Genomic DNA, 16,844 nt, shown 5'->3' on the forward strand with positions numbered 1-16,844 from the left:
ACACAATTCTTAGTTTCATAGACATTGAAGATGTACATATTTAGATGGAAGAAGAGTTTCAGCAGATCATAACCTTTTCCATGGTACCTTACATGGCATTCTTTATATGCAATATCAAATGTATATTCAAATTATGAATATTGGTGCACCCACAGGCTGTGGAGTGTCATAGTATCTTTCTTCCAGGGTCTGTTTTCTTTCATTCTAATTGGAAAGGTGAGGGTGGGGAACTGGGCTTGAAAAAAGACCATGACAGAGATTGCATGAGGTAGGATGCCAGGTCCATCCCTAGTGCAGCCCGTGTTGGCTTGTGGCCTTGGAGGGGAGTTTGAATTTGATGTGTCACCGCCATCGAGAGAAGCCAGTGAAGTTGGTAAGAGAACTTCCTGCCTCAGTTGCCCCCTCCATGTTTGCTCAGAAACATTCTATACTTACTGCTAGTATGTGCAGTGGGACCTTTCCCACACTGAGGATTGTAGACCTCTCTACAAGCCTTCAGAAAATGCTCACTGCTTTTTCCTATACGGGAAATGGTACAAGCTACAGATAGTGTCGTAATGCATCTGTATGTTGTATAGCAAGGATATATGGGCAGCACTCCCACACATTTTTATTCAGGAGGGAAAAAGATAGATCTCTATTAGTCTTATTTTGCTTTCAGTTATGTATAAATCAGAAGCAGTTCCCCTCAATTCAATGGAGTTACACCAAAGTAAATAAAATCCATCCATATATTTAGGAGAATTGGTGATTTTATTATACACTTAATACAGAATCTATCAGTCTTGTTACTAAGCAAAAAACCTAGAATTGGAACAGCCTTTGAAATGAAAAGATAAAATAACTGAATATGCAACACTGTTAAGTATTGCAGATAAAATTGTGATTCATTAACTAAGATCTGGCAATACAAGTCCAGGTTCAGCACAAATGACAAACAACTTAATTGCCAGGACTCATTCAGTCTTCCTGAAGTTGGACAGAGTTTTAAATAAATCCCCCTCTAAGAAAGGAATTGCTGTGCTTTTAACAACAGAACTGAATCAACTGTTTGGCCAAGCACAAGATACCAAAGGTTAGTATTTAATCTACAACTATAGGTGGAAGGAAAAGTTTCAAAGTGCATATGATTAATAATTTTAAAAAGAGCAAACTTGGAGAGCTGCAACACTATGACACAGGGAAATGAAACAGATTGAGATATTTCAGATGAAAAAGGTTTTGTGTAGGCTTTACTCTGTTTTTCGCTTGCAGTTGATTTATATATAATATATTGAATGTGGTTTCAGTTGTATTTTAGAAGATACTGTGGAACAGGGACAACTTTTTCAGTGATTCAGAAAAAAACAAAAGCAAAAAAACACTCCCCCAACCCAAAACTAAAGAAATCCTGAATTAATTTTAGTCCTCACAAACTCATTCTGGAACTCTTTTTTCCTTGATGATGTAGAAAGATATAAGGATGGTAGGGATGTGTGATTTAACATATGGTATTTGTCTCTTGTCACGCTTAAAGTATGCCTTCTCTAGGCTAAAAGGTATTGTAAATGGTTCACTAGGGTATTTAATAAAACCTTAGTGTAGAAAACAAAATTTGATATGTAAGACATTAACTAGTAAATATCAAATGCATTGACTGATATCAGTTAATGTATTAATATAATGGAATTGAGCTGTATGAGTCTCAACTTCTGTGCTTACAGAGTTTTTCTTCAGGTCTCAGCTCTGAGTAAGCATGAAGGCTTGTCTCTTTCACCAACATAATTTGGTCCAATAAAAGATGTTACCTCAAGCACCTTGACTCTTTAATATCCTCAGACATAACAACAACAGCACTGCTAGTCAAGTGCTAGTCAATCAGATCAGTTAATGAAAGTCATTACCAGAAAGTGATATTACACAGGTGAAAGTAGACCAGCCATGAACTATTCTGGAAAGGTGATTTTGGTACCAGCATTGAATAATGGATGCTTCAGAATAGATCCCTACTAATCAAATTATGGTATTGCTGTTGCCAAGCATTATCTAAGGTTAGAATTTAGAACTGCAAACAGTTAATTACTAAAATGTGAACTTAACTTAAAATTGCCTCTCAAGGCAATAAATCATAACCTTCATTCATGCACTAAGCCACAAATACAAAATGCAGATAATGATGTAAACTATCCTAATTTCACAAGATATTGACCCTGTTCAACTCTGTTTTCAATATAATGGTGGAGGATGACTACATATCACTCTGAGGCCTAAAATTTTAACAGTATTGAGGTATTGCTCCACTCAGGATTACAAAGCCAAAGTAACTTAGATGGGTAAGTCCCATTTTAAAAACTGATGTAGGCACTTAAGAACCTTTCAGTGGGACTTAGATGCCTGGACTCTTCTGAAAATCTACTGAGGTACTTACCTGAATCTTTTGGTGCTTAAATATATTTAAAAATCTGGCCACTAGCGCCTTTTAATTCAAACAAAATAACTGAAGTAATATTATGTTAGAGAGCTGCATGTTTCTTCTGATCATAAACTGTTTATCACTTCTAAGCTGATAGTTTTAGACATTAACGGGTTCTTTCGGTTATCTTTTGTTTTAAGCAAGCAGAGTTTCTTGTTAGAAACAGTGCTAGGCTGAGTTAGTGTAATATATTTTTCTAGCCCACGGATCTCTCAATTACTTGTTGATGTAGCATTATTTTTATACATCTAAGATAGAACTTGTTAGTGAAATACAGTATGTTATAGACTTAAGCCATCTGCACTAAGTTTTTAACTTTCTGCAATTTTGAGATGCATTTAGCTTGAAAATAATCAAGTCTTCCTTTGGGTACATATATTATTGAAATTTTGCTGTTTACCATTTACAACTGGTGTGAAGGTGAGTTCTCCAGCTCAGCTTGATAATTGCAATGTCCAATTTCTTGAGACAAATGGAAAATTTAGTTCAGGTAGTTTGCCCCCAAGACCTTATGGCATCTGTTTCTTTCCCCCCGAATGTTCACTTCAAGAACAGCATGAAAAGGTTGCTTGTCTATAACACAACTTTAGTTGAGACCAGATTACTGGAATACTAATGAAGTCATTTTTATAGTCCCTCTTGTCTAGATTTTTCAGTTTGGAAACAAAGATCTGATGGCATTACACTACATATATATATCTGTGGGAAATGGAGCCTGGTTTTTCTTAGCAAAACTAATGCAGGTTAATCAGAAAGTGATGCATGCTTCTGATAAAGAGTTGAGTTAGTCCAATGAAGTCCTCTATTTGAAAGCTGATGTGAATCAAACCACATTCAGTTGATACTTCTTATTAAGTTTTGAAGTGGCTGATCAGAGTACAAGCTGGTGGCTTCTCACCATCCAAAGACAGAAGAAATTTTCTGGTTTTTTTACTCTTGCAGTTTTTTGCGGCTTGTGGTTTGTGTTACCAGACTTTAAGTCCATAGGTACAAAACCTCTTGGATCACACCAATTTGTGTAAATCATCTGGTCATATATGTATGCAGACTTTTTTCCCCTTCAGTTTTGCATTTCGTCAGACAACTATTTAGGTCATCTTTACCAGACCATGGCCAGCAACCAGCCTCCATAGGATGGTTTCCATGAGCGTATTTAGTGTAGTCAACTTTACATAGCGTTTCTGTGTCAGGTGATCTGTTCTTTGTCAGTGCTCTTAGGCTTTTAGCACATGTCCATTTTAAAGTACATACAGAATAGCCACATTGTTTAATAGTTTGTAAACTATTTAGTCCTTAACACAGTGATTTATATGGATCACTTGAAACAGTCTGCAGCAATATAAAGCAACTTGATTGGTCTGACACTAGTAGACTGTAGCAATTTACTTAAAGACATAAGATAAATCAGCTGTACACACCTTGTATCAGCTCTGTTATCTCTACTCTGTTCCAGTCACTTGACTTCTCTCTATATAATCACTAATCAGCTGTTAACCAAGACTTGCAGCCACTTTCTTCTTCTAACAGTTTTGTTCACCTCAAAGATTTTCACTTCACATGAGATTTTTACCATACTGGCAGAATATATCACTTCTATAATACTTAACAAATCCCTCATAAAAAATCTGTGAATTACTTGTTAGATAAGTTCTTGTTGATCATAGTCCTTGTATAAAATAAACACCTTTCTTCAAGTACCTGTAACACTTGGGGCTCAAGTTACTTTAACTGTGGAAATTCTTTATACTGAAAGGACCTGTTACAGAAAGCTTAACATACAGAAACATTAACTTTGGCCATAAAAATGTCTCAAGTTTAATCAAAACTGTTTCTGTATCTTTACTTGGTCATAACTTTCACTTCCAAAGGACTGTCACATATCTAAACTTCATATTGATCCAGGAGTTACTGAGTATATCACAGAAAAGATAAGAATGGGGGGAGGGGGAGCCCTTCATCCCAACAACAGCCATGTGTGATGATCTATATGTAAGAGAGCACTGTGATTGCTCAGAACTGCAGTATATAGAGGGAGAAAAGCCTGTTGAGAGTCTGTGGGTCAAGTTTAGAGGTGTAAGCTACAGCAGCGATGTTGTGGTTGGTGTCTGCTACAGGCCACCGAATCAGGTGGATGAGGCTATCTTCAGACAACTGAGAGAAGTTTCCAGATTGCAGGCCCTGATTCTCATGGGGGACTTTAATCACCCTGACATCTGTTGGGAGACCAATATGGCAGTACACAGGCAATCCAGGAAATTTTTGGAGACTGTTGGGGATAACTTCTTGGTACAAGTGTTGCAGGATCCAACCAGGGCCTGTGTGCACCTTGACCTGCTGCTCACAAACAGGGAGGAACTAATAGGGGAAGTAGAGGTGGGTGACAACCTGGGAAGCAGTGATCATGAGATTTCAGGATCCTGACCAAAGGAAGAAAAGAGCGTAGTAAAATACACACCTTGGACTTCAGAAAAGCAGACTTTGACTCCCTCAGAGACCTGATGGGCAGAATCCCCTGGGATGCTAACATGAAGGGAAAAGGGGCCCAGGAAAGCAGGCAGTATTTTAAAGAAGCCTTACTGAAGGCACAGAAAGAAACCATTCCAATGCATAGCAAGAGAAGCAAGTATGGTAGGAGACCAGATTGGCTTACCAGGGAAATCCTTGGTAGACTTAAGCACAAAAAGGAAGCTTACAAAAAGTGGAAACTTGGACAGATGACTAGAGAGGGGTATAAATGTATAGCTCGAGAATGCAGGGGAGTTATGAGGAAGGCAAAAGTGCAACTGGAATTGCAACTCTCAAGGGATGTGAAGGATAACAAGAAAGGTTTCTACAGGCATGTTAGCAAGAAGAAGGTGATCAGAGAGGGTGTGGGGTCCCTACTGGATGAGGGCGATAACCTAGTGACAGATTATGTGGGGAAAGCTGAAGTACTCAATGCTTTCCTTGCCTCTGTCTTCACAGACAAGGTCAGCTCCCAGACTAATGTGCTAAGTGACGTAATATGGAACGAAGGTGGACAGCCCTTGGTGGGGAAAGAACAGGTTAGGAACTATTTAGAAAAGCTAAACGTACATACATCTATGGGCCCGGACTTAATACATCCAAGGATACTGAGGGAGTTGGCAAATGTCATTGAGGAGCCTTTGGCCATTATCTTTGAAAAGTCGTGGAGATCAGGAGAGATCCCAGATGACTGGAAGAAGTCAAATGTAGTGCCCATCTTTAAGAAAGACGATCCAGGGGACTATAGGCCAGTCAGTCTTACCTCAGTCCCTGGAAAAATCATGGAGAGGACCATCAAGGAATCAATTTTGAAGCACTTGGAAGAGGGGAAAGTGATCAGGAATAGTCAGCATGGATTCATGAAGGGCAAGACATGCCTGACCAATCTGATTAGCTTCTATGATGAGGTAACTGGCTCTGTGGATATGGGGAAGTCAGTGGATGTGATATACCTTGACTTTAGCAAGGCTTTTGATATGGTCTCCCACAATATTCTTGCCAGCAAATTATGGGAATGTGGATTGGATAAATGGACGGTAAGATGGATAGAAAGTTGGCTGGAAGGTTGGGCCCAGCAGGTAGTGATCAATGGCTCGATGTCAGGATGGCGGTCGGTTTTTAGCGTAGTGCTCCAAGGTTCAGTTCTGGGACCGGTTTTGTTCAACATCTTTATTAATGACCTGGATGAGGGCATGGATTGAACCCTCAGCTAGTTTGTGGATGACACTAAGCTAGGGGGAGAGGTAGATACATTGCAGGTAAGGGATAAGAGTCCAGAATGACCTAGACAAATTGGAGGATTGGGCCACAAGAAATCTGATGAGGTTCAACAAGGACAAGTGTAGAGTCCTGCACTTGGGACAGAAGAATCCCAAGCATTGTTACAGGCTGGGGACCAACTGGCTAAGTAGCAGTTCTGTAGAAAAGGACCTGGGGATTACAGTGGATAAGAAGCTGGACATGAGTCAACAGTGTGCCCTTGTAGCCAAGAAGGCTAATGGCATATTAGGTTGCATTAAGAGGAACATTGCCAGTTGATCCAGAGATGTGATTATTCCTCTATACTCCAGAGGTGGCCTCACCAGAGCTGAGTATTGGGTCCAGTTCTGGGTCTCCAACTACAGGAAGGATGCGGAAGCATTGGAGAGGGTCCAGTGGAGGGCAACCAAAATGATTAGGGGGCTGGAGCATATGACCTACGAGGACAGGCTGAGGGAGTTGGGGCTATTTAGTTTGCAGAAGAGAAGAGTGGGGGGGATTTGATAGCATCCTTCAACTTCCTGAAGGGAGGTTCCAGAGAGGCTGGAGAAAGGCTGTTCTCAGTAGTGACAGATGGCAGAACAAGAAGCAATGGTCTCAAGTTGTGGTGGGAGAGGTCCAGATTGGATATTAGGAAAAACTATTTCACTAGGAGGATAGTGAAGCACTGGAATGGGTTACCTAGGGAAGTAGTGGAGTCTCCATCCCTAGAGGTGTTTAAGTCTCGGCTTGACAAAGCCCAGGCTGGGTTGATTTAATTGGTTCTGCCTTGGGAAGGGGGCTGGACTTGATGGCCTTCTAAGGTCTCTTCCAGCTCTATGGTGCTATGATTCTATGATCTTATCTAGGGAGGTATTACTCCTAACTTTTTTTCATTGTTTTATTACTTATATTACCAAAATACATAAGAATAGTAATCATGGACCAGGACTACATTAAGCTAGATGCTGGCAAACACAAATTAAAAAGCTGGGTCCCTGTCCCCAAGAACATACAGACTAAGTAACCAGATTAAAGCTGTCTGTGAAATACAGCAAAAACGCTACTGTTTGGCAAGTATTAGAAGGCATGCGGTAATATGGTGGGTTCTGGGGGCACTGCTGAGAGGTCAAATCAGGGCGAATTGCTCAGAAACAGGGCTATTTACAGCCCAAGATTAGTGTACTGTCCTACACTATAAGGCACCAAACTAGTCACAAAGAGCACTTCAGCTGCCATACCGAGCAGCAAGAAGTCACACAAGCAACCCTCTTAGGCACTCTAGCTTTTCCTGTGCCAAAACCAGTACCCCTCCTTACACAGATGAGAGGTTATGAACACCAGTGTCACCAAAGCCAACAGGTTCTTCCGATCCCAAAGGACCAGTCATATTCCCAGGTCAATTTATACCTCAGATCTTACTCAAAAGAGCACACAGTGCCATTCCTTTAGAATTTAAAATCTAAAGGTTTATTAATAAAAAGGAAGAAAGAATAAATTGAGAGTAAAATTGTTAAAGGAAACAAAATTGCATATGCCAATTACAAAGTTCCTGGTGCAGGCTTGTAGCTGAGACGGAACAAACTGCTATCTTAAAAGTCTTTGGAATGCACTCTTTGTTAGGATGGGGCATTAGTCCTTCTGGGCCCAATTCATAGCTGAGATGCTTCTGAAGTGATGAGCTGGGGTGAAGACACTTGGAGGAACCTTTTGGGTCCGTTTTGCAACCTTCCCCATGGGGAGGGAATTCCATTGTTCTCAGGGTGTGAAAATACCTCCCCAAATGGAGTTTGTCACATGAGCAAGTTACCTGTCCATGTCTTTTTTAAGCACGCCACCACTGCCTACCTGTTTGACTGCAGCTTTACAGCAAAATTCCTCAGAGGCATACTGGAAACACTTAAGGTTCATTGTCAGTGAAGTACTGCTATTCACTTGGGTAGCCCCCCCTTTCACTTGTTGATATCTCCCAGAAGCAAATATTTGAAGTATAAATACAGAGCCAATACTCATAACTTTAAATAAAAAATCATAGAGGCACATGAGCAGTATAAATAGAATCTGCAAAGCATAAGCTTTCAATTGACATCTTGCTTTGTCCACATTGTACAAAATTTAGGGTAAACACACAACAATGTTCTGCTAAAATCCAATAACATCACATGTCTAAGATTCCATAAGTCACAATGCCATCACTACATTACATTCAGACTTTTTATGCATGTAAACTTAAATATTAATAGTTTAATATTTTTTGTTCTTTCCACATTTGTATCCCAGATGGCCAATGAAGCGAGACCTTGCCCATGTGACATTGGAGACAGGTTTGAGTATGGGGGCCTTGGGCAGGAAGTGCAAGTTGAGCACATCAAGGCATATGTTTGCAAACCATCCGCAAGCATGGAAAAAGCTGTGATTGTGATTCAAGATATATTTGGATGGCAACTCCCAAATACCAGATACATAGTTGACATGCTGGCAGCTAATGGATACATGTAAGCAATCTTAATGTTTTCTTCCTAAAGAGAGATTGTCAAAGATGCTAAGCCAAAAATTAAATAGACTCTCACCTATGAAACTCTCACCAGAGCCTCCCCACAAGGGGCTTCTGCATTGCCCCTGTGTGCCTTGCCTCCCTCACCCCTCCCTTCCCCTGCCCTTCCTTCTTATCTCCTCCCCCTCTCCTGAAAACCAAATAAAGAAGCCTAATTTGCTTGAAAACAAAACTTTGTTATTTTTATTTGAGGAATGTACAACTGCGGAGGGACTGGGAAAAGAACCTGGGAGTGGGAAGGAGGAGGAAGGGGAAGCAGGGGCTCAGGGATGGGGCTGGGACTGGCACCTGCCTCGGGTTCCTCGGGACACTTAGGTGCCCAGGAAGTCTCACTGCCATGTGTTCATTGGCCTCAGTGGCCCCTGGGGTCAGAGAGAAGGGGGGAGGCTATGAGTAATCATCAGAAGCAGGGGTTATTTGAAACAACAAGCCCATTATTTTGAAATAATTTTGAAATAATGGGCTTGTGTGGATGCTCACCTTGTTGTTTTGAAATAGCTCCTCAGTGGAGACACACTCCAAGAGTAGTGTATTCAGAAATACAGTAAACATGGATAGTCATTTTGAGAGTACTAGGTTAATATTTATATTTTTTTAAATTACAGAATAGCTGCAAAATTAATAATTAATGCTCAGGTATTTTCAGTGCAGTTAATAGCTTATCACATTCCTTAATTAACAAAGCCTAACAGGTCAAAATAAACTGCCATGCTCTTGAGGTTCTGTCACGTCATTTTATTAGATTCAAAATGCACATTAAAATTCACAGATGGTCTCTTAATTATTCTTTATTGCTGTTCCAAGGACATAAATTGTTTTACTTTTTCATATAGAGCCATCTGTCCAGACTTCTTTGTGGGACAAAAACCTTGGGAACCTTCTGATGATTGGTCCACTTTTACTGACTGGCTGAAAACTCGAGATGCCAGCAAGGTGGAAAGGTAAGATTTTGTAAACTGCATGTATATGCAGCTCTCTATTGACAAGAGTTTTGCCCGAGTAAGGACTCCAGGATCAAGTTCTAAAATAAAATAGACCAGATGCAGTCTGGACTAAGAAAGCACAAGTCCCATTGAAATCTGTGGGTCAGATTAGTAGTGATGCAAATAGTGGTGTCAATGGACAATTAGTGACATTCAGCAGTTGTGCAAAATAGCTATAATTTATATATGTCGAGACAGGAGTTGGTGCTACTGAAAGAGGGCGGGGGGGATGGACCCTATCACAAGGCACTGAAATAAAGCAGGCTCCTTCTACTTTAATTTAGGTCACTCTACCCTTATGCTCCCTAGGGTACTAGTTTACCCTGCTGTAAATTGTAAGATGCAAATTTAGCCACCAAAGACTACCAAACTGGTGTAACTTACATTTGTATTGCACATCCACAAAGGCAGTGTGAGTTAGACTACAGTACTTTTTCACATAAACTTGTTTTTTTTTACTGTTTATACACCTAACTACACTTCACCATTTAACCTGTTATTTCACTGCTGAATTTCAGCACCTTCAAATTTGTTTGATTGACTTCATGAAGCATTTACTATCATTTTTAATAATTTGATCATATATGATGTTCACTTGAAAGGGCTTCACTTAAATGTTGTCAGTGTTACTTAATAAGAAGTGTAGTCCTTTGTCCAACTTTGTATTTGTAGTTATAGAATCAATTTAAATTCTAACCACCAATACATGTAAAATAAAAGATTGTTCTAGCCTCAACTCATTACACATTCAGTATGTTACTCATGTGTTATGCTGTTTTCTTCTCTAAGTTGTTTTAACTCCATTAAATATTCATGTATTTTAATGATGGATTTATAATTGCCAACTCATTTTTCAAAACTGAAGTTTAATTTCTGGAAGTGTTGTATTACAAGAACATACTACAAAGTTAAAGAAAATTAGAAATTACTATTGTATAAGCCAACTGTATTTTCTTTCCAGTTTTCCAGGGAGTGCTACTGGATTCCTTACTTTGTCTTTCTTTATATGAGTTAGGGAAGCTGATGTTGTCTTGAAGTATTTAAAGGAGCAGTGCAATGCAAAGAAGATTGGTGTTATTGGATTTTGCTGGGGCGGAATGGCTGTACATCATTTGATGCTGAAAAATCCTGAATTAAAAACTGGAGTGGCAATCTATGGTAAGTTTATAATGCATGTAAACTTGAGCAGACTTACATATATAAATATAGCATGTAGTTTAAATATGGCTATATATAATAATTTACATTTATGTGCTGTGGATTATGGGAAGAGTTGGGGGAACTTCCTGAGAGTCCTGATTTGCTGTTAATTAATTATTTCCTCATGATTCATTTTTGTTCCCTGTGAATATATGTTTAATTATTTGTCAGAGTAGCTGGAGCTTTTTCTATGTATTTTTAGCATTATACAAATGTGAATAAACAGTAAAATAAAAACATTATACGAATTTCTTAGTGATTTGCATCAAAATTGAAATAATAGATGTGTGTATATATAACGATGCATTTCTATGTACATGTGTAGCTCTCAATCTATGAAGCTTTCATAACAGAAAAAAGTGAAATACACTTTTTATAGTCTGCTACAGTATGCTGATTCATATACCATTTCAAACTGATAATCAAGGCACATGACATTCAGCACAATTGTGACAACCATTTGGTCTGTGTCAGAACTAGTACGATAGGTTTTTTCAGTGGGGCAAAATACCAGGAATGCAGCCAAGGTTCAAGGTAATATATACTATTCTCACAAAATATTGACTTAAGCTGCTTAGTATTGATTTTGAACTAGACCTGAGTTAGAAGTCATGGATCTTTGGGTTCAGTGTTGTAGTGTGCATCTACAGTGGAGAAAGTCAGGTTCACCATCAGTACAGCTCCAGTACAGCTCCACCAGAGGAATCAACAGGACAGCCATCTAACCCAGATTTCATAACATGGTGATAAAAGTATTTGGCTACAACACAGACTTGTCCATTGTAGTTATTAGTGGAACTGCACTGATGAGGAAATAGGTGTATGTTTTTGCCGGCGCAGGGCTCGGTAGCCTGTTGTAGTGCTGGGCCAAGTCACTGGATCTAAAACCTCATTTCCCCAGAGTTAGAAGAGAGGAAGTTCAGATCTGGTGTCTCCATCTGTAACATCCATGTTTGGATTTAATGTTAGCCATTTTACATTGGCTCACTGCAAAAATGTAAAATGTATTTAATTTTTCTAGGTGTAATTAAGTACTTTGAGGAGAGATACAGTTTGCTCCATCCCACGTTCTTCATTTTTGGTGAAAATGATGATTACATCCCTCTTGAACAAGTAAGTTCATCTGCAAACACATTTGTATCCTCTTTGCTTTTTAAACATGCATTTCATAAAATACTTTGTTCAGAGAAATTAGAAAATTAATTAGAACTTTTCTCTCCTCTTAAAGAGGGCCATAGAAACTCCTGTTATTGTTCTCACAAACATTATCTAAAGGCATATGTCAATGTTTCCATCTCTTAATATAGGTTGTGTGAAACAGCGGTGTCACGTATCGATGTTTATTCAGATATTACACCCCGTTGTTTCACGTGTCCCTCGCACCCAGGTCACTTCGTGTTGCCTGCCCCGCCCCTACATATTGGCCGCGGAGCCCACAAGAAGCTGCACATTTGCCTCCGTACATAGCACTTAGTTCGCCCGCCGGTGGCAGGGAGAGGGTCAGGGCCCACCCACACTCCTAGACCCCGGCCCAGGGCCCTAACACCGGGAACCAAGCTCCCAGTGGTAGTAGGTGGGGGTTTGCCCCTAAATGCACCTGCTCACGGGCTCCACGACTCCACCCTGGACCACTTCCACCTGGCCACCGGGGCCCCTTTCAGCCCCCCTCAGGGGAGCCCTCTCCCCTCGTCTGTTCCCCTGGTCTCATTACCTGCTGCCTGCCCCGCGCTCCCCTTTGCCTGTGTTCTCCCTCCCGCTTTTGTCCTCTTCCCCACTGTCCTGCCTGGTGTGTGATGTCGGGCGTACTGGTTGGCTCGCCGGATCTTCCTCCCCGCCCCCTTCTGTCGCGCTGGTGACGTCACGTAACGTTACCTGCCGGGGCCATTGCCCAAACGCCTCCCCAACACCCATCTGCTGTGTTACCGTGCCGCGCTTGCCTGCTCCCTCCCCGTGAGTGTCTGGTGGCACTTGTCCTGCCGCTGCTTGGGTCATGTTCGCGCGCCACCCTGCGGTGTCCCAACCCCCTTGTTGGGGGTAGTGGCGGGGTTGCTTCACCCCACCACAAGTGGAGCCCTGGTAGGAGAGGGCTAAGTAGGCATGGAGGGAGTCAAAAGGAAGGCATGGAGCAGGTTCAGGAGAGGAAACCATCCTTAATCAAAATGGAACAGGTAACAACCCACATTAGGCCAACACCCTGAACTGGTGTAACTGGGGTCAACAGCTGCGGATGGACAGCTCACTCCTAGGCTTTCCATCCCATGACTTCAATGATTCTGTAGTGATTTATAGCACTTAAGGGTCTGGTCTCCAGGTTCTCTGTTTATTTCAGGGAAATTACTCTCCACCAGGGCAGGCAGCTCTCTCTACCCTTCTTTATTTGTATTCTCTGTTTCCTCCCAGTTGTTTTCCTCATCTGGAGCCCCTGCCCTTTAGGCTTGACATTTCTGGCAATTTTGCAGTTTTCCCAGAAAGGGAAAAATAACCAGTGTTTCATTGACCAAGCTGAGAGATGTGCATAAAGAAAGCAGAGGGGCTGACTGTGAACCCTATAGTGGGGCAGAATGGCCTCCCTCTGATCCTGAGCTCACAGATACACTACACTCCCCTAGTTAGGTGGAGCCAGACCATCCCCACCCCTCCCCTTGCACCTGAAGCAGAGAGGTGTGGCAGCCAGGGCCAGATTAGGTGGGGGGGCTAGCTGGGCAGCTGCCCAGAGTGCCAGCCTATTGGGGGCACCTGATGGCAGCTGTAAGAGGCGCTGCACACCCAGCCACACGGCACCCCTTAGAGCTGCCATCAGGCGCCGTGTGCCCGATTGCAGCTGTAAGGTGTACAGCATGCTGGGGGGCAGGGCTGCGCATGCACCATGCGCCCAGGGGCGGAGCCACGCATGCATCGCGTGCCCACTGCCCGGGACGCAGGAATGGCTCGAGTCGGCCCTGGTGGCAGCAAGTAGGGAAGAGGGCTTTGCACTCAGCTGGGTTAGAGCCATGAAAGGAGGCAGACATCTCCAAACAGCTGCAGAACTCCAGAGCTGAATCAGCACTGTGCCACATCCTTTCCCCAGAGGAGACCAACCCAGGATAGGGGTGGCCAGGTCTGCTGTCAATGCTGTACCCCAAGATGAACATGTACCCTTGGACTACAGAGCCCTTGCACCTGGAATAGGATAGGAACTAGCCTAGAGAAACTAGACTTTAGTCTGTTCTTGTTACTGAAGAATGAGTCAGCATGTTTTAGTGGATCCCCACTGTTTCAGTGTCTGAACCATCCACCATCCACCACTGTTAGGGTTTTGGGCTGGGATCTAGTAGAATAGAGTGGGCCTCCATCCTCCTTTCTCACGCTGCTAACCTCCCCCTGTTCTATCCCCGTTTATCATCTGATGGCATTGTTGGTAACTTGTCTTAAGGTTGGCTGAGGTTCTGATTCAAAAACAACAAAATTGTGCAAGGTGTTCTTGCAACATTTCAGATCCATCTAAACCAAATTTATAGGCACAGTAATCTGGAAAACATTGGGCAAAATACAGATTTAGTTTTTGTTAAAGGCTATAGAATCAGAATGCGAGAAAGCTGAGTACCCACAAAAGGAGCCAAAAGGAAACCACGCTTCAGGCTTGCACCCAGTTTTATTTTTTCCATCAAAAGTCACAGGAGCAGATTAGAATTACAGACTATAGATCCCATCCTCCAGTACACAAATTCAAAAGGGATTCCAGTTTTGTCCCATTGCTCGATGCAGTCTCCATTTATTACTCGCTATAGTGCTTGTTACCAAATGCACTATAACCACTCCCTGACTTATAAACACACCGATTTACGACCATCCGTACTTACGACCAACCTCCCATGAACCCCATTATAATATTTTTGAGTTGAGAACCATCTACGTCAAGTTTTTCGAACAGCGTAGGCAGCTCGTTTAAGGGTATTTCCAACTTACAACCAAATCGAGTTACGACCGGGTGTTCAGAATGTAACCCGTTTGTAAGTCGGGGACTGTCTGTACTCATAGTAAGCCCCGCATCAGGAAACAAGTGTTTGTGTCTTTGCAGAGACCTTTAAAGATGTTATTCCATGTACCTACACATTTTCTGTAACTTTGTACAGTCCATATTTCAATTATGTTTTCTCCATTTACTAGAAGAAAAGATTAAAAATACAATTGGGGTAACTAATCTAGTCTGGTCCAGCTGTGAGATTGGCACTGAGATGAGGATACATCACATCTTTCAGAAAACTAAATGATGGCAAACTGAGAATTGGTAAAAGTAATAGGTTAAATCAATGTCACTAATGGAAGGATGTTCTGTTACAGGTCACCTTGCTGGAGCAGAAACTAAAACAACACTGTGAAGTTGATTACAGAGTTAAAATTTACCCTGGACAAACTCATGGTTTTGTACATCGCAAGAGAGAAGACATGAACCCTCAAGATAGACCTTACATTGAGGAAGCAAGAAAGGACATGCTTAACTGGTTAAATAAATACCTTTAACAAAAGTATGTGCCAAATCTGTAAAACACAATCAAGTAATTTGTTAGGCAGACTTCAGTGCATGCTGTAATTTTATTTTTGGAAAAAATTAAAAATCATTGTAAATTTGTTAGAAGTTTGAAAAATACTTGTTACTTTTCAGTAGTAACTATAGCAACTTTTATCTAGTTTTGAACTTCCTTGAATAAGTTGATGCCAAAATATTTTCAAATTTAGAACCCCTTAAATATAGAAGAAGAAGAAAATTGAAATATGTCCTACACATTGTAAGATTGTTACAATATGCTGCGAGATATATACCCTTATCTAATGGGTACATATAACCCCTTCATGAGTAATTGTGATAAAAGCTAATAATAGTTGTGTGAACGCACTGAGACAATATTTCCCTGCAGCCATTCCACAGTATGTTAGCTATAGACTGTTCCCTTAGCTGTGGTATTGTCAGCTGTAAGGTAGGCGGGACATTATTTAGATGGGAGAATTCCCAGGAAAGTACAAATAGCATCAGTGACTCTAGGGCAATGTCTAGGAGGGTTTGGGGCCTGGGGTACTTCCTCTGCCCAAGGCTTGAGGCTCAAGGCAACCCCCTCCCCCCGCCATGGGTCCTGCCCTGCCTCTGCTTCACCCCTGCCCACTCCACTCCTGCTCCTCCTCTTCCCCACAAGCCCTGCTCCTGCTCTGCCCCTGTTCCACCCCCTTGCCAAAGCCCTCTTCCCTGAGCAATGCAAGCTACAAGATTACTGGGAGGGACGAGGGGGAAGAGCTGGTGTGGGGCAACAGAGAGGGCTAGTTTCCCCTCCCCCACTCACCATGGCGGTGGAAGCTGGAGTGGCCTGGCAGCCTGCTCCTCTCTGCCCCATCCTGCTGCCCTCTCCCATTTTGCTGTGCTCGCTTCCTGTGGCTGTGGAGAAGCAGGAGCGCCCTGGGGCCAGGGCACTCTGATTCCTGTTGCCGTAGTGAAGCTAAGCACAGCAAGCTGGGAGAGGGCGGTGCAGGGTTGAGCGGAACAAGCCGGTTATCGGCGTGGAAGATCAGGGCTAGTTACCAAAAAAAATAAAAGATAAATGCACAATCTAAAATTGAACCCTAATTTCATTAGGAAGTATTTAGATCAGCATATTTTCAGATCCAACTGGATGTTACAGTTCTTAATACACAGGCTTCCCTTTAAACCTGGCCCAGGCTTCTCAAATGCCCTTCATCTTCCCAGCACTCCAGCTGCTTTCAGTTTTGGTGGGGGAGGAAAAAGGTAAAAATATGCTGACACTGTTCCTTATTTTTATACCCTCAATCCATGGGCATGGGAGACACTTGCCCAGACATGTCCCAATGAGCTTTTCTGAGGCACAGTGATCAAGTAAACCCCCATTGTGTGGACTTGGGCAACTGTTGTTGAATTGCAAATCCC

General features: G+C 42.0%; 1 protein-coding gene across 1 annotated transcript; it reads left to right on the forward strand.

Annotated features, from left to right (window-relative positions):
- The first annotated feature begins 917 nt into the window (after positions 1 to 917).
- Positions 918 to 15,542, forward strand: LOC102459893 (carboxymethylenebutenolidase homolog). Its single transcript, XM_006111042.5, has 6 exons — positions 918 to 1,075; positions 8,477 to 8,691; positions 9,584 to 9,691; positions 10,749 to 10,891; positions 11,955 to 12,046; positions 15,254 to 15,542. Exons 2-6 carry the CDS (start codon positions 8,477 to 8,479, stop codon positions 15,431 to 15,433), a joined length of 738 nt encoding a protein of 245 aa, XP_006111104.3. The 5' UTR covers positions 918 to 1,075; the 3' UTR covers positions 15,434 to 15,542.
- The last annotated feature ends 1,302 nt before the right edge of the window (positions 15,543 to 16,844 follow it).

Source organism: Pelodiscus sinensis, chromosome 2 (genome assembly GCF_052426305.1).
Source record: "Pelodiscus sinensis isolate ZL-2025 chromosome 2, ASM5242630v1, whole genome shotgun sequence".
Lineage (NCBI taxonomy): Eukaryota > Metazoa > Chordata > Testudines > Trionychidae > Pelodiscus > Pelodiscus sinensis.

Excerpts from the sequence above, each read along its gene's own strand:
- LOC102459893 (XM_006111042.5), top strand. The coding sequence starts at position 8,477 with ATGGCCAATGAAGCGAGACCTTGCCCATGTGACATTGGAGACAGGTTT. Across the intron at positions 9,692-10,748 it reads GATGCCAGCAAGGTGGAAAG|GGAAGCTGATGTTGTCTTGA; the intron begins GTAAGATTTTGT and ends TATATGAGTTAG. Across the intron at positions 12,047-15,253 it reads ATTACATCCCTCTTGAACAA|GTCACCTTGCTGGAGCAGAA; the intron begins GTAAGTTCATCT and ends GTTCTGTTACAG.